General features: G+C 39.4%; 2 protein-coding genes across 2 annotated transcripts; both read left to right on the forward strand.

Annotated features, from left to right (window-relative positions):
• The first annotated feature begins 4,708 nt into the window (after nucleotides 1-4,708).
• Nucleotides 4,709-11,273, forward strand: slc22a5 (solute carrier family 22 member 5). Its single transcript, XM_059351701.1, has 10 exons — nucleotides 4,709-5,341; nucleotides 5,426-5,529; nucleotides 7,251-7,405; nucleotides 7,546-7,717; nucleotides 7,840-7,966; nucleotides 8,593-8,687; nucleotides 8,852-9,066; nucleotides 10,007-10,189; nucleotides 10,303-10,438; nucleotides 10,815-11,273. The coding sequence occupies exons 1-10, from the start codon at nucleotides 4,952-4,954 to the stop codon at nucleotides 10,918-10,920; spliced, it is 1,683 nt and encodes a 560-aa protein (XP_059207684.1). The 5' UTR covers nucleotides 4,709-4,951; the 3' UTR covers nucleotides 10,921-11,273.
• A 1,748-nt stretch (nucleotides 11,274-13,021) lies between these two features.
• On the forward strand, nucleotides 13,022-19,185 carry LOC131987145 (organic cation/carnitine transporter 2-like). The gene is made up of 8 exons (XM_059352317.1): nucleotides 13,022-13,429; nucleotides 15,467-15,570; nucleotides 15,687-15,841; nucleotides 16,143-16,314; nucleotides 17,177-17,303; nucleotides 17,698-17,798; nucleotides 17,986-18,217; nucleotides 19,088-19,185. The coding sequence occupies exons 1-8, from the start codon at nucleotides 13,022-13,024 to the stop codon at nucleotides 19,106-19,108; spliced, it is 1,320 nt and encodes a 439-aa protein (XP_059208300.1). The 3' UTR covers nucleotides 19,109-19,185.
• The last annotated feature ends 4,542 nt before the right edge of the window (nucleotides 19,186-23,727 follow it).

Genomic DNA, 23,727 nt, shown 5'->3' on the forward strand with positions numbered 1-23,727 from the left:
GGACGCACAATGTTACAAGCAAAAACGAATAGTGGACTTTGGAGTTGGAGTTGGATTTGGTTTCAGCTATTAAACCATCCCACCCGCCACCCGCTGTATTCACTTCTGGCTGCGCTTGTCCTTGATGACTAATGATTACTGAACTGTAATATAAAGCCCAAAGAGGGGGGAAAGGCCTGCATTGTCAGTTTTGCAGTAATTGACTATGTAAAAATATCAAATTAGTTATAGGTATAATATAAGATATAATTGTTATTATAGTTTTAACATAAAAAGTCAGGTTCAGAACTTACTTACAGGGCACTTTATTATATACACCTGTGTGGCCACAAATGGAGAAAACAAGACGTGGTGCCATATTGACTGCTCTACATGCTAGAAAACGTTATGTGTGCCCCACTGCATGCAGCTGGTGCCTTTTAAAAAAAAAAAAATTCCTCCCCTACCTGAGTCCTCCATTGCCTGGCTTGTACTGGGATTTGACCCTCTTGTGCCTTCATCATTCATTCTTTGTGGCATAGATTCAACAAGGTGCAGAAAAGACTCTCCATTTTTATATGATATCATCACAAAGTTGTTGGCTCCACACCCCTAAGTTCTGGCAACTGTGGAGGCCATTTGAGCCTAAACATTAACTTCTCATCAAAGTAGCCAAGAGAAAATGGTACAGTAAGGTCATACTTGGATAAAAGAGGTCAGCAACAGTAGTCTGTGGCAGTTAAACAATGCTCAGTTGGCACTAGGGGGCCCAAAGGCATTACACCACCACCAGCCTGAAATGTTGATACAAGCACGGACGTAATTTTATTTTTATGTAGACACAGGGGACATGTCCCCTGCACTTTTTCAAAAGGCCGTTTTTGTCCCCTGCAGTTTTTACCGTCCAAAAGAGAATCGTCAGGCACTAGGACCAAGCGGAAAACTTCCGCTCAAACTGAAGCCTGTTTCCCTTAGATTAATTATCATTTAGTAATAGTAATAGTTTTCCTCTATATTCCGTATCACGTATCATCAAAATGGATGATTGTTAGGTCAAACCAAAAAAGGGAACAGTAAACTTAAAAGTAGCAATAGAAAACTAGAAGAACTACTAGCAAACACAGTGAAATGAAAGACTTTGAGTTTTATTAAAGATACTTCTTGCACCAACTGTGTGTCAGAGCATAAATCAAGGCTCAACAGACCAGCCAACAGTTTGCTGATCTTCTATTGTCCAATCTTGGAGAGCCTGTTACAATTGTAGCCTCAGTTTCCTGACCTCAACTGACAGGAGTGACACCTGGTGAGGGTTTCTCCTTCAAGCATCAGAGATGCTCCTCAGCATACCTTTGTTGTAACAACGAGTTACAGTTTCCATTTTGTAAACTTGAACCAGTCTGGCCCCTCTCATGTGACCATCTATACGCCTTTTTTGCCCAGAGAACTGCCGCTCACTGGATAGTTGTGCTTTTCTGCTATTCTCTGTAAAGGCTAGAGATGGTTGTGTGTGAAAACTCCCAGTAGATCAGCACTTTCTGAAATACTCAAACCAGCCTGTCTGTCACCACCAACAATGCCACATTCAAAGTCAGAGTCTTTATCCCTCCTTATAATGTAAACCTGGAATATAGCCATATTATATTCACATTCCCTACTTTGTTGCCTACTTGCCGCACGAGATGCACTCTGTACCCTTTTATCTTTGAGATGGCAACTATTTCAAATTATCTTTTGGTCCAAGGTCCAAAAACAAAGCACTTGTCACAACTCCCATCTTTCTTCCCAGAATAGCAAACACTTTGTTGGTCTATCCCAGAATCTCACACATGGGTTTGACAGGAAATAAATCATTATCTAAAGAGCTGATTATATGATACAATAAGAGAGTTAACCTAGATGGAATGTGAATACTAGTGAATACTTCCACTCTGTCTGGTGGATATAAGTTGGGGCTATAGTCATAGAGACTAGAAACAAGCTCTGTCCAACAGGAACAAAATCCACCCACCACCAGCCTACTAATTGATCATTATATCATTAGATGCTTGTTTCATCAGTGCAACCCTGGTTCCCTTTTCCTAGCCAAAGGGTGAACATGCACCTAGGAATAAATCTGACACATAACAACAAAAATTATTTATTGTTGCTGTAGTGTCCCTCGCATGATGGCATGCACTCAACTTTTGGAGCCTTGGCACTTGACACGTCAGGTGTGTGATGATGATATTTTTTGTCATGCCGCTTGGTTGTGCACCTGTGAATTGTTGTAACTAGGCATGTTCTTTTCAACACTCATTTAACTTCTAACCTACTGGCAAAATAAGAGGCATTTTGCTTGAGGGTGTAAACAAATGAGAGAATGCTTTGTCAAGGCTATATTGATGTATATGGCTGTCCCAGTTTGTTAAACATCTAATGGTGGACTGTCAATTTTTCTCTTAAGGGGTCTAGTGTCATATGCTTACCCACTGACTCAAATTAATGATTACTCTCATATCTAGTTATTCATTCCTCAGCTTGAATCAATAAGTGATTGGTCATGTGAGTGACCACCCCTTATTCACAACAATGACCTGAGATAAACTGTTCAGCCAAAAAAAATCTAAAAATATTGCAAAGGGTCTCTGCCTGTTGATTTCCCCGACAACTGATCATCCAGTTGACTTCACACTTGGTCAGATTATTGCTGGAGACCAAGTAAAGTGCTGTTACTGGTGTGAGCTCTTGAGACCTCAAGGACATATGTATTAGTTGTGCATTATGTACACACTGTGTTTGGCTTCCATTATCTATCGGTGGATCACTTGTTCGACCTCCCACTGGAAAGCAGACTCATCACCGCCCCAGGCTGATGACTGTTGTGTTATCTGTAGTGCACAGCGTGCTACCCTGTTCTGGGCCTCTGTGATATAAGTTTCCTTCACCTGCCGCCTTTTGTCTGTCAAGGAGTTTTTGATCCACTGTCAGGTGTGGGCTTGAACAGTGAGCTTGACAGGTTTTAAGTGGAGGATTTCTGATGATGATGTTGAACGCTGAGCTGAAGTTCGCAAACAGGTTACTTGCATATGTCTGCATTTGATGACCAGCAGGAAATATGCAGGTGGTGCCTGTGATGTAATTCAGGTGGGCCAATCCCATTCTCCGAAAGGATTTCATCACTGTAGGCATCAGAGTGATGACTACCATTTAATCCTTGGGAACTGTGATCATGTTTAAATCAGGGGGGACTGCACACAGCTGCAGTGATCTGTTGAAGATCTATGCGGAGACGGGGACATCCTTTAATATTGTATAGCAATGGTCCAGTGTGTTTTTACCCCTGGTGAGACACTTAACATGCTGACATGACGGCTAAGGTTTGCTCTGTTAATATACCCAAGAACACTTAGTAGGGATTCTGGATGTTTTTGCTCCATTTTTGCAATCTGTTCAGCCAGTTGTATGGCCTCACTACCACAGGCCGAGGCTGGATGTAAACAACAACTAGAATAAACAAGAAAAAGTCCTGCAGTGAATTAAGTGGTTTACAGTTTTGGGACTGCTTTACCATGAAACGACTCCAGATAAAGTGTTTTTCCAGATATTAAAAGCACAGAAGGGACATTTTTACATCTTAAAATGCTTGCAAAGTACATCATTGTATATCATGGACACATATTTTTCCTGTAATTAACTAGTGCAAAGGTCAGATAAATATCCCCACCTGAAGACCTGAGGTCAGGCCTTTGTATTGGTAAGCATTTGTCATTTTGTGCCTGGAAAAATCCACTCTTAACTTGATTTTTTGGTAGACTGCAGTTGGATTGCCACATGGTTGCCATAACTCAGTTTGAATAAATCATTTAAGCTTATTATCCACTTATGAGAAATCTGGTTTGGATACAGTAACTTAGTCACTCAACATATTCAGTACTGGGTTACATCTATCAACCAGTTCTTTTCATACTTTCTCATGAGTAGATTATTTAATCTGTAGACTGTTGGTGGGCTGTTACTAAAGCTATTTGTCTTCACAGTGATCAAAGACCATGACCTAATCTTGTCATGCATTAATGTCCTGAATGACCATTTTGTGAGGAGACAAAATAACACAACACATTTACGTAATGTAGCTCAGTCAAAACATCCCTTATTATTTCTCTGAAAAGCACTTCATGTAATTACACCAATAAACATATTAATAGTGGCACTTTGTGGCCGGATGAGGAACGCCTACAGCAACACAGTCCACCTAAGTCAATAGTTATTTCACAGTGGATATATTTGTGCACCAGACTAAATATGTGTTGCTGTAAAACTAAGGGTTGTTTTTGTAAACAAGTCAATTAAGCAGTTTAGACTAAATATAGTTAAATTAATATATTCATTATACAAGTAAACACCTATATCCATGACAGCAACAATTTCTGCTCAAGTTTTACATGAAGGCATATTTGCCTCTGCAATGTGGCTTTAAATTAGTCTAACAGGAGCTCTAATGCTACTTAGCAACATTTAGAGTACAGGCACGTGCACGTCTTTGGGGTATTTAAAAGTGTGGAATGCTGTTTAGAGAAAATACCACTTTGACCACAGGGGTGCGGGGGGTTGGGTGCGTAGATTGGCCACTTTAAAGCTTTTGATCATTTTACTTTCAGTACATCAAATCAAATCAAATCAAATCAAATCAGTGAATAAAAGGACTCCCTTTCACTCATTTCAGATAAATAGTATCTCTCTCTGCTCACAAACTGCCATGAAAAAAAACTCCTTGACAGAAGGTTTAATACTCTCTCGGGACTAGAAACTGAAGTGTTTTAGTTGTTACTCCGTCCCACTCAGGGACCAGCTCACTCTGCTCCACAGAGACCTCAAACCTAACTCTCTGGTACTAAGCTCAAGACTTTACCCCCAGCTTATACTCTGAACAATTTCACAGCATTTTTCTCCCTTGAGAGCAGGTGTTTTTTTATTTTTAACATTTTTCTAAAGAATGGGAGACTATGAAGAAGACACTGCATTCCTTGGACAGACTGGTCCTTATTTCTGGACCACATTCTTCCTCCTTAACACAGTTTTTGTCTCAACTGGATTCAACGGACTTTACATTGTCTTTGTTGGAGCAGCTCCGCAACATCACTGTCTTATTCCAGACGTTAACTTAACTGAGGAATGGAAAAATGCCATCATTCCTTTTACGATAGTGGATGGTGAGGAGGTGCAGAGCCAGTGCAGCAGATATAAGCTGGATGTTGTGAGAAATCTCTCAGCTGAAGGATATATTCCTGGGAGGGATGTCAACCTCACTAACCTGGAGCAGGAGGGATGTTTAAATGGATGGAACTACAGTAAAGAGATCTACCAATCCAACATCGTCACTGAGGTCAGTATGATACATTTCTGAGTTATTTGGAGTGTGCTTAGTTTTTAATTTAAAGGCCTAGATGTGATACATGTCTTTTTACAGTGGGACCTTGTTTGTGACGAACAGTGGAAAGTTCCCTTTGCATCCTCGACTCTTTTTGTGGGATACCTCTTTGGCTCACTAATCTCAGGCCATCTTTCTGACAGGTACTGTATTTCAACCTTTTTCTTAATCAGAAAAATTCCATATTCACATCATTGTCCAATATGAACTGTAAATATACTGTATGTTTAGTAAGATGGGTTATATACTGTACATTAGCTGGTTAAACAGAATCATGTTTAAAATGTTCTTAATACTTGTAAAAATAGAGAAATGTAAATTAGGTGAATAAGGATTTCACACTAAAGTGAATGTGACAGAAGACTTGATGTCATTATATGTCATTATAATGACAACAGCCCCATCTACTGGTTAATTTGTTAGAGAGAGGATATGTTTTCACAGAGATAAAGTCTCCAATTTTAATTCATTATCATAGAGTGTCATACAGTGATTTTTTCCTACATATCAAAACACCTTTGTCTTTATTGGGATGACAGATTTGTGCCATAATGATAGCGGATGGTGTTATCATGTCATATCACTGATGACAGAACTTGCCAAGAGTCTGCTGAACTTCCTCATTTACAGGAAGAGTTTTAGTATAATATAACACACATTTTTTGTTATGGTAACTTAATTCATTGAATTTAGAATTTAAATGCTTCTACGACAGGGGTCATCAAATACATTTGTCCAAAGGCCAGACTTTTTCTCAGCAGACACTGTAGGGGCCAAACTTTCTCAAAGAAAGACATATTGTACTTATGCCTAGCTACTCTATCATTGTTGGAAATTTTTACTTTCTTACTAAATTCATGCTATTTTTTTGGCCCATATCAGTGTCAACAGACTCCTAAAAAAACATGGTAAATCCATAATGATAACTGTGATAACTGGATACTAAAATGCTCTCAGACTTCCATCAAAGAGGTAGTTTACTGAGGAGTGATGGTTAAAAACATCATTGTAAATCTGCCAAATACCAGAACGCATTTTCTGAATTCACTAGGCTGTTATTCTGCGATTGATAATCGTTGTTCTATGATTTAAGTGTCTTTTTTCATGATATTTGTGGTAAGAGACATCAGTGTTGTATCCCTTTGATTGTAGAATAGCATGGGGTCCTGATCACAGCGGTGTGCAGCAGGAGTGTGTTTAGCTATTTAGCTCTTTTGCAGCTGTGAAAACTGTTCACCCAAATGGTTGACAAAAAGGGGATGAAGGCCTCTTAGGTTTTAGAGGTTTTTGATGTGTCACATTGGGTGATTTTGAGGACAAAAAAAATTACCCAAGTGTGTACATGTGTGCCACAGTTGTACAGAAAAAGTCAAAAGTCAAAAGTCACGTGGCATGTTGTAGCATTTTGTTTGGTTGTTCAAGATAATACAAATAAGTTGCTCGCAGTTCCCCGTGCCTTAGAGGAAGAAGAGGTGAAACGGAAATTTGGTTACATACAGCCAAGTATCACAGGAAATGTCATTGCTTTGGTCCTGTACTCCCACACACAGATAAGGCAAAAGTGATGATTTTCAGTTGGATTTGAGCATATTGTGATCTACAGTACTTGCAGTATTGCAGATTTTTTTATATACATGTAGGCTATAGTAATCTACTAGTTTTAAAATAAATTGATCAACAAAGCTAATATAAACTAAAGTTTTGCTGATAGTTTAGTCATTAGAAAGTGAAGCAAACACGTTATTAATGATCATTATGTATTCAAAGCGACAAAACAATCACAGAGATTACACTGTCAATATATTTACTAAATGCATTGTGTCTATGACTTACTTTCTTTGACTTACAATACTTTTTCATTCAGGTTTGGGAGGAAGAAAGTTGTTTTCATTTCTCTCGCGGCCCAGTGTCTCGCAGTCCTGCTTCAGTCCTTCTCTCAATCATGGAGGATGTTCTGCATCATGTTCCTCTTTGTTGGAGCCTCCCAGATATCCATTTATATATCTGCATTTGTACTAGGTATGACTTGTAAAACACACCTCATCTTATGTTTAGTCTTTTAGGCAGTAATTCTAGTCTTCTGTATGAATAGATCATTTATTTTATCTGTTTTTAATCTCATGATCATTGCTAATCATCTTGGATTGGATTGTGGACAGGAACGGAGCTGTTGAGTAAAACAATGCGAGTGCTCTTCACAACTCTCGGGGCCTTCCTTTTCTATTGCATTGGGTACATGACACTACCCTGGATTGCATACGGCATTAGAGAATGGAGGACTCTGCTCGCCGTTCTGTCTGCAACTGCTGTGGTCTACATCCCACTGTGGTGGTACGTCTCTTCTAAACTGATTTCTCAATTCTGATGTGATCATAGTCAGCATCCCAGGTTTAACACAGAGATGTAATAATGAAAAACCTTAATATTTGTTGCAACCTGTACTGATTATGCAGGTTCATCCCAGAGTCTCCTCGGTGGCTGATCACTCAGGGAAGAGTGGAGGAGGCTGAGGCCATTGTGAGGGAAGCTGCAAAGAAGAATAAGGTTGAAGCACCACCTGTGATCTTTAAAGAAACTGAGGTGAGCTAGTTGTCATAAATAAGGGCATTGAACAGTTGTGACTTTTTCATTGCAATGAAAACCCATTGGCCCAAAATTTAGTCCAGCATGAGTAAAAGCTGTTTTAGAAGGACAAAAATTGATATTTCTCTGTCAAGTTACCACATACTAATATGTCAAATTACTATAAGAGACAACAATGTTGTTCCTGTTTCTTGATGTTTTATTTTAAACTGATTTCTTGACCCTGAAACAGTTTGTTAGTACTTACATGGTCACCCATAAAGTTGGACTAATTTTGTTTTCAGACACAGTCCTCTGTTAATTGTGGTTTCATTTTCATTGTGATATGTTTGGAGATTGAATCCTAAAGGTTTGAGAAGATATACACTTTATCTGTCAATAATAAATCACATTGTCACAATCATTTCATGGAAAGAGGTCGAAAAAAATATTTTATTATACAACTTTATTTTACCATACAACTTTATGGGCGCCTGTGTAGAATTATTTAAGAATTCTTGAAAAACAGTAAACTCCTAAACTTATTCAATGTTTTTATGTGCTTTTTTAAAATATTTGAGATATTCTGTGTTCACTTCTGTAAAATGTAATCACATTAATTATTTTGTTTGCAATGGTTTTAGCTACAGGCATTGCCTCCGAGCAAGACATACAGCATGCTCGATGTTCTGAAATCCAATAACATCAGATGCATCACACTCATGTGCCTAATTTTGTGGTGAGTTGTTTTTTCTTATTTTCTTTTCTTTTTTGTCATTCTGACATTAAAATATGTATAAGGAGACTAAGGTGATATGCCAACAAAAACTGGTAGAAAAACGCATAACCTGCATGTCATGCATTTACTTTAAAATACAAATACCTTTTTTCCTTTTTTCCCAGGATGGCAATAAACATTGGGTATTTTGGATTATCCCTGAACACCTCGAACCTGAGTGGTGACCCATTCATGAACTGTTTTTTATCAGCTGCTTGTGAGGTCCCTGCCTATGTTGTTTCTACTGTGCTGCTAAGGAAATGTCCAAGAAGAGCACTTCTGTCATCATTCCTCATCATCGGAGGAGGAGTTCTTCTTCTAATCCAGTTCATCCCTGATAGTAAGATTTAGTCAAATCAGACAGTGATAATTGTCAATGACATGGCAGTGTGACATTTGAGATAAGATAAGATGTATGGGAAATTGTTTTACTATGGCATTGAAATTCAGTTTACTACAACCTCTGAAAGATGTAACGTCAGCTGACACCTTCAATGAGTTAAAGAAGTCGAACTACTCAACAGTGGATATAGTCATTAAAATTAGCACAGCATTAAACATCTATAGCAGTCAAATGCAATATTTGAATTAAGTCACTAGACTAGGTGGTGCAGTTAAGCCCTCTGGATAGAGAAACCAAGTTGCCCCTATACTGCCTTTGAAAGTGGTTCTTATCACATAATACAATAAATGTCTCACCACTTTAACAGGAAAAAAGTTACTGTGTTACTCTCTCAAGACATACAGTACAAAGAAAGATCCGTAATGTACTTTTCTCATGCATGCAGTGTGCTGCAGGAATGTATGGAATTAATATGTAACATCAGTGTTTCATCAGATCCTAGAAGGCTTACCCACGCTTACCCCCCTAAAACATCACGTAACTAGTTACATGATAGAAAACATCACGTAACTAGTTACGTGATGTTTATTGCTCCTTGACCAATAAGGGTCAAGGAGCTTTAAAGGTCTTTAACATTTATGCTCCTGTGCGATGCACTGTAAAATATTTTTTCTTTGTCAAGATGATAAAAAGCCATACTCTACTGTGTTCAAAGGGTTTTAAGAAGGTTATATAAGAAAACAGTGCAGTCACTTTAATCACAGCTCTTAGTACAAAAGATTAAATCACAGAAGAAAAAACAACACCTAAAAGGAAGGTATATAAAAGCGTCTCTGTCTTGATGAAGAACTCATGAGATCAGCACTTTAACCAATATGCCTGACTAAATATAGATACATTTTCTCTGACCAAAGAGTGTCTTTCTTCCCCCCTTCAGCCCTTCAGTATGTTGCTCTGGCACTGGAAATGACTGGAAAGTTTGGCTTTACGATGTCCTTCAGCATCGTCTACATCTACACGGCTGAGATCTACCCGACTGTCCTCAGGAACGTCGGCATGGGAATTTGCTCCTCTGCTGCACGAATTGGCAGCATCACAGCTCCTTATGTCATCTATTTGGGTGTGTAGTTGTAGAGTATCTCAGTATCTTACAAAGACAATGCATTGACATACTGTATGTCCAAAATAACATCATTTTGTCATGTAGTGATTTTTGCTCCTTTGTTTTTATAGGTACTTACAATAAGGTTCTGCCTTATATTCTCATGGGAAGTCTCACGATTGCTTCCTCTGTGGTGAACCTCTTCCTCCCGGAGACCCTCAATAGAGATCTTCCAGAGACATTGGAGCAGATGCAAGAATGTCAGGGGTAGGTGCATTTCACTTAGTTTATTCAGTTCACATATCACCAAATTGTTTTACAACATACTTGATTAGATAACACTTGCTCAGTCACATAAGCACTGAAAAACCCTTTACATCACAGTGGTTTTAGTACCCTTCCTAGAAAGAGCTTTACAGGGTCATTGATGGTACGGTCACTGATATGATAAGGCTTTCTTTATACTAGGTAATGGCTATTTTCGAACACAGGGAATTCAAAAAGTAATATATGTGTAGTTTTAATCACCCAAAATAAAAAGTCACAGCCCAAGGAAAGCAAATATAAATATGCCAACTGCCTTTTACGTATCAATCCAGTTGTGTTGTCCATATTTTACAACAGTGTGTTTTTGCTGTTTCAGGTTGTGCACTGGACCCAAAAAGAGGAAATATATAGAAGATGAAGGAATGAGGAACTCAACAATACAATGTGAGGCCAAATCTGATGTGCAGGCTCTAACTCTGTAGTTTTTCTCAATGGCCTTGGGTTAATTTTAAGAAAGAAAGAAAAAAACATTTCTGTTGCTTGAAGTACAAAACTGAAATCTGAAATAAAATCCAAAACATGGACAGCGGGATTTAAAACTTACGCTGACAAGAACAGTACTGTTGTTGTTGTTTTTGGTCATTTAAAAAAAAAAAGAGAGATTTATTTTTCTACTCAGTTGATGCTTACTGATTTGAGACTTTTTTAGTTGTAAAGATGGTGTAAAGAAACCCTTTTCGATGTTTAGATGGCTGTTACGAAATTGAAATACATGTCTGATTGGTCCCTTGTTTTTGTCAAACAAAACATGTTTCATTAAAATGTGAACAAATGAGCCCTTCCATCACATAGTTGTTTCATCTTTTAACTTAAAAAAAGGTCCTGAATGAATGTGTTTCTCAATGTGTTTGTATTGTTGCCCTGGGTGAAAAGAGGTTTAAGTGGCAAGCCGTAGTTGACATTTTGGTAAACCATATGAGAAAAGTGACACCACTCTCATGTCTGTATGGTAAATATAAGAATTCAGCCAGCAAAACAGCTAGCATGGCTGTGTCCAAAATTAGCAAAATCAGCAAAAGCCATCTTCTAGCTGCTTCAAGAACAGAGCTAAAACTAGAAAATGTCTAAAGAAATTTTGAGCTGGCTTGACTCTGGCCTGTGACTCCCACCCATACATTATTGACACTGCCGAATAATTTACAGCATATTATCTCTACCGTTGCTTAGGTATGTGACAGACCAAGCTTTCAACATCTGTCCGTCTGCCCTGTCTGTGTGTGTGTCTGTTCTCTGTGTGTGTGAGGGTGTGTGTGTCTCCCTCTATCTATCTATCTCTGTCTGCAGAGCAATCAACTGCAGCTGCTCCTGTCCTGTGACATTTGAAGCCACTGAGACAGAAAAATAGCAAAAAGTTCCTCTTGAACAGAGAGCATTTTTTGTCAATTTTTTTATTTTATTTAAATTTACCCCTTCCCACTGTAGCAATGTCATCAACTCTAAGCACACTCAGCTACAGCTGGTAATCAAGAGTTGGTGACAGAATCGACCATGCACTGACAAACAGCATGCAATGTTCTGCAGAAGCATCCCGCCCATCCTGAGTTAAAGTTGTGTGAGAGAGGATTTACATTTTTTTTTTATTAAAGTGGTTGTAATGTTTCATTGCTACAGACAAATCATGTGCCTTTACACAGCGGCTCCCAAACTTTGCCATGCCAACAACATCCTTATAGCATTAGCGTCTAGCAGGGACCCCCCTGTTGCAATTTATTTTAAATTAACATGTATATTATGATAACAAATATCAAAAATCAAACATGCAGCTTCTTAATATATTTTCCTTATTTTGTATTATTATTATTATTATTATTATTATTATTATTATTATTATTATTATTATTATTATCATTTATCATAATAATAATAATAATCAGTCTTTCTTCTGTTATAAACATTCCTTGTTTTTTCTGCCTCAATATTCAACAATAATACTAACAGTAAACATATTCTTCTCTTTTGTTGGGCCTATTTATTCATTACATTCAGTGTCTTCTTCAAGACATATATTAAAAGACATATATGAAAAAACATATATCAAAGTTTCCATGACCCCCCTGTTCCCCCTGGCAACGCCTAATTAGAAAAACAGTGCCTTAACATATATTTAAGTTAAATAGCATCTTACAGTATGTCATATTCCCATGGAAATTGCTATATACTAGAAAATTCACAAAAATAACTGTGTATGAAATGAAGGTATCTGTATAAATTTGATGTATTTCAAGGCTGTGTGATATGTTTTTTTTTGTTAAAATAGTACTGTCTGATGGTTTACATGTACATATAACATATTTTTATGACTTCGGAGACGGACAGACTTTGGTCTTAAGCGATAGTGCGAAAGCTCACCTGGTGGCTTGTAACTGTATAACTCAGCTCAACTTGCATATAAAACCTGAAATTGGCTTCATGCCACCATAGAGCAGCAGAGCACACCATCTCTCATGCTAATAGTATTGATGCAGATTATTCTTGTCTTTTTTCCTTCTTTTCTTTTTCAAAGACCAAGATTTAGGAGAGATAATGGACGGCAACAAAATTAGAGATTATGACAGCATAACATCTTTTCTTGGATCTTGGGGACCTTTTCAGCGAAGGATTTTTTTAGCATTGGCCGTCAGCATCCTCCCGAATGGGTTCATTGGTAGCTATATAGTATTTATAGGTGCTATCCCATCTCACAAGTGCTATATCCCAGAAAACTACAGCATCAGTGAGATTTGGAGAAATGTGACAATCCCTTTGGAAACGGTCGATGGAATTGAAAAGCGTAGCTCTTGCTCTAGGCTTAATTTAGACATTGTCAGTAACTACTCTCAAAACAATATCATCCCAAACATGGACGTGAATGTGAGTGAAATTCCTTGGGAGAGCTGTCTGGATGGGTGGACATACAGCAAAGAATTCTACCAGTCAACCATTGTCACAGAGGTGAGTGATAAGTTATCAGTTAACTATCCATTAAACATTATCCTTCAAGGTTTCCACAAAAGAATGGTATTTATTTTAACGACTAGTTGTCAGGGAGCCAAAAGTTATTGTACTCTCTGCCATTATTAAGTTATTTAGTGACCAGTAACACTGTGGGACATCTTATTGACAGAGAAAAAAACAATCAGGTTAAGTGATGATATGGTGTTGATATTCTGGTTGCAACAGCTGTTGTTAAACCTGCATTTACACCCTGATGTGCCAACTGCTGCGCAAACCTTATCCTAAAAAGTATGGGTGTTTTTAGAAGAGATCCTGCTTACCTGCTAATTACCGGCTCAAATTCAACGCAGTAGCTCTGTATGGCAGAACAAAAAACTGTGCACAAGGGCAGCAATTGCGTCATAACTCCTTCTCCTTGTTGGAAGGACTAGAGGCGGTGAGTTATTGCATGGCAATGTGAAAGCACTTTAATTCGAACTAAGCCTAATTATTATGTAACTAGGCTTAGATTACCCATCACTTAATAGCAATACCTGTGCTTTTTAAACAATACTTAAACGCTGTAGTTTCTCCAAGCAGGGATAATGGTACCATCTATGATTGTTATCACTGCTGCTGCTACTAACTGTACTTACTAGACTGTAGATATTACTATTGTTAAAGTAGTTATTAGGGCCACGGGGCAATCGCACCGAGCACTGGTCCCATACAGCATCAGCTGTAGGGACCAGTGCTACTGTTATACTGTGGATTTTTTCTTCTTCCTCTTCCGGACGCAATTTCGTCCCGCTACTAGTCCTACAACTTGAAGAGTTGCAGGACAAATTATATATCAAAACGTGCGGTTTGATCGGGATCGGTGTGCTATTACTTTTCTCTACAGAATACGAATTTTTCACGACATAAGTCGCGAAAAACTGCCCAAAATTTTGCATTGAAATGAATGGGACGGCCGAAAAAAAATGAGCGAAAAAGAACAATAATTAGAGAGTTTTAAACGTCTACTTCTCCGGCATAATTTCACCTAGAGACTCCATTTAAACTTTAAACAGTAGACACAAGTCTTGTGTATCGGTGTATTAATCCACGTTTCGATAGGTCATATAGTTTTTTATCAATCCCTGTTCAATGACCATGATCATTTTTGGAGAAATTCTGAGATTATAATGGGTGTGTATTGCACGGAATGTTCGTGTCACAGTGTGTGACATCATCGTCAGAGTGTAGAGGGAGAGAAAAAATTGTCAAAAAATAAATTTGAAAACTGCGCTCCAGGCCGCAAATTCCACCCTACAGAAATAATTTATTTATAGAAACGTAGGAAAATTTGTCTTCTCCCTCACAATCCTCTGGTAAAGCTGTCAGAGTTATAGTTTGGGCGTAGGACGCACAGATGCGCCACCAACACGCACCAACAGCCTCATTGGCTCCCATATTAAAAACGCAGGAAGATTTCTGAAAAAGGGAGATGGAACTTTTTTTTTTTTCTAACAAAGCTATTTTTTCATTTTTCTGAAAAAAAACAACAACACATGTAGACGTTCAGGAAGAACTCAGGACGCTCAAAGTGAAGTCGGATCAATAATAGGTATTATGGTTTTGCCAAAAATGCTTTCTGTTCGAGGCCAGAAATTCCAGTCTATCCACCTCTGCTGTCACTGAGCCTGAACAGGTGTCAGTTAATCCTGTTGATTGCTTTGATCTGATTGCCTTTGATCTTTGATGTGATTACAGTTACAGATACACACACACACACACACATGCGCGTAAGCGCGCACACTCCTCACATATGCATACACATGCTTCAAACACACACACACGCACACACACGCACACACACACACACACACACACACACTTTGAGGTTAAAGGGCATAGTTTGAAATCTCTGAAGAATCTCATCATAGTGTACACACACCGGCAGTAGCCCCCGTGGCCCTTTCAGAATTTCCCCAGGGGAAATTTTCTAGTTTAAGAGATGTTACACATTTTGACAATGTCAGTAGCTATAACTAAAATGTGTTGGTTTTGCAGTGGGACTTGGTTTGTGACAATGGATACAAACTTCCCCTGGCCACCTCTATCCAATACATTGGTGTGCTAGTAGGAGCACTTGTTTCAGGCCAGATGTCTGACAGGTCTGTAATGTACACAGCATTGCTCGAACCTTTAATAGTACAATGTTATTGTTTTGTATTTTTTATTGTATTGGATAAAGTAACTTGTTCAATTACAATCTGTATTTCTTGCACAGGTATGGAAGGAGGCCAGCACTCTTTCTGATGATGATTCTTCAGACTGTAGCAGTCACAGCACAGATATTCTCCCCAAACTGGGAGATCTTCAGCTTTATTTTTTTCTTTGTGGGTGCAGGGGGATACTCCAACTATATCGTTGCATTTGTGCTGGGTACGTTTCCCTTGAGAATTTTCAAACAAAAATTAAATATTTTAAAGTACTGTAATGGCCTGTCAGACCTGGTGGTGAAAACAGAAAAAATAATCCTGTCCCACAAATATTCTGGTTCAAGATTTATTCTTTCTGCTTTTATTATCATAATTCTGGCTTTCAAAACACAATGGAATGCATATATTATATTACTTGCTTCCTTATCTCACACAAAATCTGTATAAATGTAACTGACTGGTAATAAATGGCCAGAAACCTTAGTGTCAGGTTATATTTATCTAATCATTTTTTACACCTACAGGTACAGAAATTCTAGACCCAAAAGCCAGAGTGGTCTTCTGCTCCCTTGGAGTTTTCATGGGCTCAGCCTTGGGATTGTTGGCAATGCCAGCTGCAGCTTACTTCCTCCGTGACTGGCGCATGCTGCTAATTCCCATGGCTGCCTGTGGCCTGATATACATCCCTCTATGGTGGTAAGATTATTCATATGTTGTATTTCAGCTTTCTTTTTTTATACAGGAACCTTTACATTGCTCACATGATGTATTAAAGCATTTGTACTGCAAAGGAACCTGTAAGCACCCCAAAATTAATTTTGGTAAAGGACAATATACAGATTTAATTAAAATAAATGTATTTTTAATCTTTTCTCCTACCTCACAACTGCAATCCATACTGCATTTTTTATGGAACACATTTTGGTAACCCAATGTAGGACTGTCTCATTCTGGAAGCTTCTGATAGAAAGGCTCAGCTTTGCGCTTCTCTTTATCAGAGGTGGGAAAGTTAACCTGGCATGCATTTGCCAAACCAATCATCATTACTGAAAAACTTCTCTTTTGTAAAACTAAAACTCCTTGAAACACTTCCCATATAGCATAAATCCCATCTTCATTGGGCTTGCTGCTGGTGTTCCTGGTGTTTGCGGGGGAATGGTAATGAACACATTCTGGCTTGCTGCACTACAATGAGGCAAATTATAATAATGCCACAGCTGGTTTGCTAATTCTGAAAAGATTTACTTGGACATGCCATACAAAGATTATATTATTTTCGCAAATGCATGTTTCTCCCACAATCAATACTTACACTGGAAGGGCAGAGTTATATAAAACAAGATGGTGCACACAAATAATTTAATAGCTTCCTCCGTATTATTCTCATTTAAAAGTAGACATTGTTGGTTTGCATTCGATATATAAATGCTAGTGTGACCAGGCCTCTTAAGGTTTTGGTAAAGGACCACAGACTGAATTGGTGTGGTGCACTATGCCTGTGTCTCTGTGTACAGTATATGTGGTGATATCAATGCACCTCTGTGTTTAAACCCTCCAGGTTAGTCCCAGAGTCCCCTCGCTGGCTGCTCTCTCAGGGAAGAGTGAAGGAGGCTGAGGCCATACTGAGAGACGCTGCCAAGAGTAACAACATAGAAGTGCCACAGTCCATATTTACACAAGCTGAGGTGAGCTAGTTTTTCATATCTTTTCTGTTGAGTGACAACCATGTATCTTCAAATCTGAATGTGAATGTTTTTGAAAAGACGGGACTATTTTTCTGACACCATGAAAATTTTAGAGGTACATGATTGTCTCAGTCATACTACAAATATATGACAATCTCATAGAATAGATGTCTATACATTGGGTTTTTTTCATTGATATTTCTGCACATTACATTTAGCTGATAACAGTAGTTTAGAACGCAGGACTTTTACTTATTTTCACAGTGTGGTATTAGTATGTTTAGTTAAGAATATGAATACTGCTTCCACCACTGACAATTTCCATGTTGTATGTTTGTGTGGGATTTACACAGATTTATGTTTAATTTTGATAATTCCTTTTTGTTTTTCCCAGGTCGATAATGCTCTGGCTAGGAAAGATGAGAAACAAAACACTTTTGTTATCTTGAGCAGCTGCAATTTATTTTCTGTTACATTACTGTGTTCACTTTTGTGGTAAGTTTCTGTGATTTCCTTACAACATAAATCCTTCAGGCATCAAAGTCAATAATTATGGTCACATTTACGCAACTTGTGACAAAAAAGTGTTGGTTGTATAAGATAATTATTGAAGTTGCTAACAAAATAGTTTGGGTTTCCCATTCTATGTGTTTTTAGTTTGTTGTTTTGAATGTCTCTGCAGGATAATCATCACCATCGGCTACTATGCTTTACTCCTAAACACATCAAACCTGAACGGCGACCCTTACTTCAACTGCTTCTTGTCTGCCATAGTGGAAGTGCCTGCTTACATAATAGCCTTGTTACTACTCCGGTACTGCTCCAGGCACTTCTGCCAGTCTTCTACACTCTTCCTTGGAGGCACCATGATCCTCTTTGTTCACCTCATTCCAATAGGTAATGATTTGCTCTCTGTAAGTAAAACATTTCACGCAACATGTAATGTATTGCATATTACTGGTTACACTCATTGGAAAGGAATTTGTTGCTTTACTGCTTGTGTAGAGAGTTAGTAATGTGTTCTACTTTTGCGTTACTTCCACCCAAACAACCACAGAAATTTGAGTTGCTATTATGAAAGGGTAATGCTGTTTCACTGTGAGTAATCAAAGCACATAAGATTATTGCATTAAAAGAACATTACAAATCAAGAGGCATAAATGCACTACACAGTGCTAACTCAGTTTTACTCTTTTACTCTCACAAAGTCATGAAAGCCAAATAAACAACAACAACACAAGTGCAGAAAATCTCTTTTAGTGTGGGTGAACAGTGGTGCAGTGATGAGAACTGAATTTGAATTATTTATTTTTAGCTAAACTAAATAATAAAAAAAACAGAAAACAAATGTAGTATACACTTACATACTCCTATCCTGTCTTGCTAAACAACAATAATTTCAAAATTATTTTTCATACAGTGAATGAACCCAGCCCACAATTACTTGCACATATTTATGCACAAACCCACAATCCAACTCTATTTACAACCCAAAAACACCCAGTGCTAAAATACCAACCCATCAACCTAAACCCCTTCTTCTGCATACCTCCCAAAAATCTTGTGTCTGTACATCGTTCTAAAGTGCTCTATAGTCATGCTCCTTTTTAACTCCTCCTCCAACCCATTCCACAAATCCACCCCACACAGTGAAATACACATACTTTTCAAAGTTGTATGAGAACTGGATCTTGAGGCTGTTCTGTTCGTGTTCTCAGTGCCCCTCTCACCCCATTGGACTTTTTAAGTGTTTGCCATAACGTTTTCTTGTTTTATTTCTTTAGATATACCCAGTTTGCCTGTGATCCTTGAGATATTGGGGAAATTCGGCATGACTTCTGCATTCTGTGTGGTGTACTCAGTCACATCAGAGCTCTTCCCCACTGTTGTCAGAAACACAGCAATGGGATGTTGTTCCATGGCTGCTCGCATTGGAACCATCACCTCCCCCTTTATCATTTATCTGGGTAAGTATATTTAGTTTCCTATTTTGGGCATTTACCTAGTGCCAGGGCAATATTTGATTATATGACACAGTATAATGTGAGGTGCTATTATGTGCCTATACACAATCAGATACATTTATACCGACTCACAAAAAGTTACTAAAATATGATTTGACAACTGTGTTGTTATTTATGTGTTGATATTTTCATTTTTGGATCACTGAATCTATATATCGATACAGATCGGTATATCGTTACACCCCGTATATTAACTATGGTTTATATCAATATTGCTACAGTACAGGTGTAGAAGTTACTTGTATTCTCTGATCTTTCTCACTATTTTGCTTTGCTGTTTTTTTTTTTTTTTTTTTGCAGGACAATTCTACAAGTCACTCCCCTATATGTTGATGGGAGGTCTCGCGATTTGTGGTACTATCTTATGTTTCCTGTTGCCAGAAACTTATGGCAAGGCCTTGCCAGAGACCGTATCACAAATGCAGCTGATATGCGGGTGAGTATACATGCTGGACCTCCTGCATGTGTACTGATGCTGACAGTATTTGTCTCCCTACACAGAGCACAGCTTTACACTTGGCTTTCAACTACCAGCAGTTAGAATAAAATGTATGTTAACAAGCTGCTTTAGGATGCTTAAAGTCCTTTCACTATAATATGTGATTAAAACAAAGACAAATCCATCCACCCATCCATCAATTCTCGTCCGCTTATCCGGGGCCGGGTCGAGGGGGCAGCAGGATAAGCAGGGCAATCAAGGTGCCCCTCTATTCAGCCACAACGTCCAGCTCCTACTGGGGGACCCCAAGGCGTTCCCAGGCCAGGCGAGAGATATAATCCCTCCACTGTGTTCTGGGTCTTCCCCGGCGCCTCCTGCCAGTTGGACGTGCCCAGAACACCTCTAAAGGGAGGCCCCCGGGAGGCATCCTTACCAGTTGCCCAAACCACCTCAGCTGACTCCTTTCGACGCAAAGGAGCATCGGCTCTACTCCGAGCTCCCTCTGGATGTCTGAGCTCCTCACCCTATCTCTAAGGCTGAGCCCAGCCGCCCTACGGAGGAAACCCATTTCAGCCTCTTGTATTCGCGAACGTGTTCTTTCAGTCACTACCCAAAGCTCATGACCATAGGTGAGAGTCGGAACATAGACGGACCGGTAAATCGAGAGTTTTGCCTTCCGGCTCAGCTCCTTCTTCACCACGACGGTCCGGTATAACGCCTGCATCACTGCTGACGCCGCACCAAACCGCCTGTCCATCTCATGCTCCATTCTATCCTCACTCGTGAACAAGACCCCGAGATAGAGGTACCTCTCTCCCCACCCAGAGGGGGCAGTCCACTGTTTTTCTGCAGGTACCCATGGCCTCAGACTTGGAGGTTGCCCCAATGAGTGCGGGAGGTCCTGGTCTGATGAAGCTTTCCTAGGGGCAACCCTGGCGGAGGCCAACACCCACCGGGAACGTGTTTGATGTTGTGCCGAGTATACGGACACAGCTCTCACTTTGGTTATATAGAGACCGGATAGCTCGTAGCAACGAGCCCAGTACCCCATATTCCCCCACAAGACTCCCAGAGGGACACGGTCGCAAGCCTTCTCCAAATCCACAAAACACTGGTAGACTGAATGAGCAAACTCCAATGACCTCTCCAGAAGTCTCGCAAAGGTAAAGAGCTCCGTTGTTCCACTGCCAGGATGGAAGCTGCATTGTTCCTCCTGAATCTGAGGTTCGACAATCGGCCGGAGCTTCCTTTCCAGCACCCTGGAGTAGACTTTTCCGGGGAGGCTGAGAAGTGTGATTCCATGGTAATTGGAACACACCCTCCTGCCCCCCTTTTTTAAATATGGGAATCACCACCCTGGTCTGCCAATCCACTGGCACTGTCCCAGCTGTCCCACTGTCCAGAGCCTTCAGCATCTCTGGGCAAATCTCATCCAACCCTTGTGCCTTGCCGCCGGGAGACTTCTGCCAGGGATACTGATGAGTCGTCCCCTGAGTCTTCAGACTCTGCCTCCTCCACAGAGGACGTTTTGGCTGGATTAAGGAGTTCCTCAAAGTGCTCTTTCCACAGTCTGAGAACATCCCCAGGTCGGGTCAGCAGGTCTCCTCCCCCGGTGAACACAGCTTGGACCAAGTCCTGCTTTTCCTTCCTGAGTCGCCCGACGATTTTCCTGAACCTCTTTGAGGCTGACCGAAAGTCCTCCTCCATGGCCTCCCCGAATTCCTCTCATACCCAAGTTTTTGCTTCAGCGACTGTTGCAGCCGAGCCCGAAAGTCCTCCTTCTTCAGATTGACAGCCTCCCTCACCGCTGGTGTCCACCAGCAGGTTCTTGGGTTGCTGCCACGACAGGCACCGACAGCCTTCAGGCCACAGCTCCTACCAGCCGCGTCAACAATTGAGGCTTTTAACATGACCCATTCGGACTCCGCCACCTGATCCAAGTCACCACCGGGTGGTGATCAGTTGACAGCTCTGCTCCTCTCTTCACCCGAGTGTCCAAAACATGCGGCCGCAGATCTGACAATACGATAATGAAATCGATCATCGATCTTTGGCCTAGAGTGCTCTGGTACCAAATACACTTATGAGCAACTTTAGTTTACTCTTGCCGGGTGAGGTACTCCGATGACCGTGTTCCCGCCTAAGGGTCTTTAAATCGCTCTTAGTCTGGCCCCTCCCCTGGGACCACTTTGCCTTGGGAGACCCTACCAGGAGATATTGCTCCCAACAATGACACAAACCCCTCCACCGCGTTAAGGTGGCAATTCTTCAAGGGGACAAAGACAAATGTATGTCTTTATTTTATTATATTTCATGCTTGGTTAATATTAGGTCAGGAGAAACTCTTTATGTCACCGTCCCTGGGTGAAATTATTAAAATGTAAATAAAACATATCTCAGTGCAGACAGTTTTAATGTCTGCTGTTAACTTTAAAGAACAGAGGGGAGAAAAAAATAATTGTTTGCTATCAACCTTTCTAAATGTTGTATTTTTTGTTATCCCTTGTATAAATAACCCTCATCAAAACAATAAAAACGTTACGTCGTCATGTTGCAAAAAATAATAGTAATTATGCTCTTCTATGAAGCAGATTCAGAATGGGCCTTTCTGACACTGCTTCTTAAATGGGCTTAATCATTTATTTTTTTGTTGCTCTTACACATGCACTATGACAGGCTGTATTGTTTTCAAGGGCACCTGTAATAAACCAATGACATTAAATGTCACTATTGTTACCCTGTACCTAAATCTTCTATCAATGTTCAAACAGGAGGAGAGGAAAAAAAGAAAAGGACACTGAAGACGAAGAGAGCGCCGCTGATTATAAGAGTAAAGAATCCAAGTTATAGTTTGTCATGATTTTATTTTATTTTTTTTGTTATTTTTCCCTAGAGCATTTTACTCACCAATTTACTTATAAGATGTTTTGTTTTATGTGAAGTGCTGTTTTATCTATTTGTGTTTTAAATGTCTTTATTGTAGCAACATTTGTAACCACTTTCAACTGAAATAATAATTAAAATTTTGGTACAAACCTCCAACTTTAACTCTAGATACTGAAATAGCCTAAGGAAGGATCAATTTATTGCTTCTCAAATCAGCACAAAACAGTTTTCAGCTGTGCTGGTGTAACCAACATGGTTACTAAACCCATTTATGTAACTAGTGCAGTGCCTGTAGGAAGTATGTATTCGTACATTACATGCCACACTACAACGTCTGCAACTCCATAAAACACTTACTTTTCATAAGGTACACACACCATCCAGCACATATACAGTGAACATTGATATTCGCTGGAAACTATTTGAATATTATTGGAAAATCGAACCTTGTAGCGCACTTTAAAACTCTGAAAGATAGGAAGGCTAAATAGACTTACAGATGAGATGAGTCAGGTGTGGAAATCCAGAGTGAATTGTGTTACTGACCAGGTGTAGGTCTATCACAAAATGGGGCAGAGCTCCCCTAAAAAAAAAGTTCCCCTCCAGGAACTTTGTTTGAATGATTGCAAAACAGTACGACGCTACACCTTGGTATGTATCCAAAATAAACAAATTTTGCAGTGACTTAATTTAAAAAAAATGGTTAAAAGCATGCCAAAATAACTATACCATAATGCAGATGTGTAAAAAGTCTGACGTCATGTTTTGTCAGGTCTGTCCACAAGACGACAAACAAACAACTTTTAAAATGTTTGTTTTCTGGGCGGAGTTCGGATCGATCAGAACTTTGCTTAGGAGAAACCCAACCCCTGCAACCCCCACTCACCTTACCTTTCTAGTAATAAGCCAACATATTGTTTTGTTGGTTGTTTATTCTTTATTTCACTTGGTCCTTGTGTGTTAAATAGGCATGTTTTTGTAGGATGAGGACCTTTTCTAAAATATCTATTTTTTCACATTAAATTTTAATGTGGTTAGGAAAATTTAAATCAATGTAACACTGTCGCGTCAATTG

Source organism: Centropristis striata, chromosome 15 (assembly GCF_030273125.1).
Source record: "Centropristis striata isolate RG_2023a ecotype Rhode Island chromosome 15, C.striata_1.0, whole genome shotgun sequence".
NCBI lineage: Eukaryota > Metazoa > Chordata > Actinopteri > Perciformes > Serranidae > Centropristis > Centropristis striata.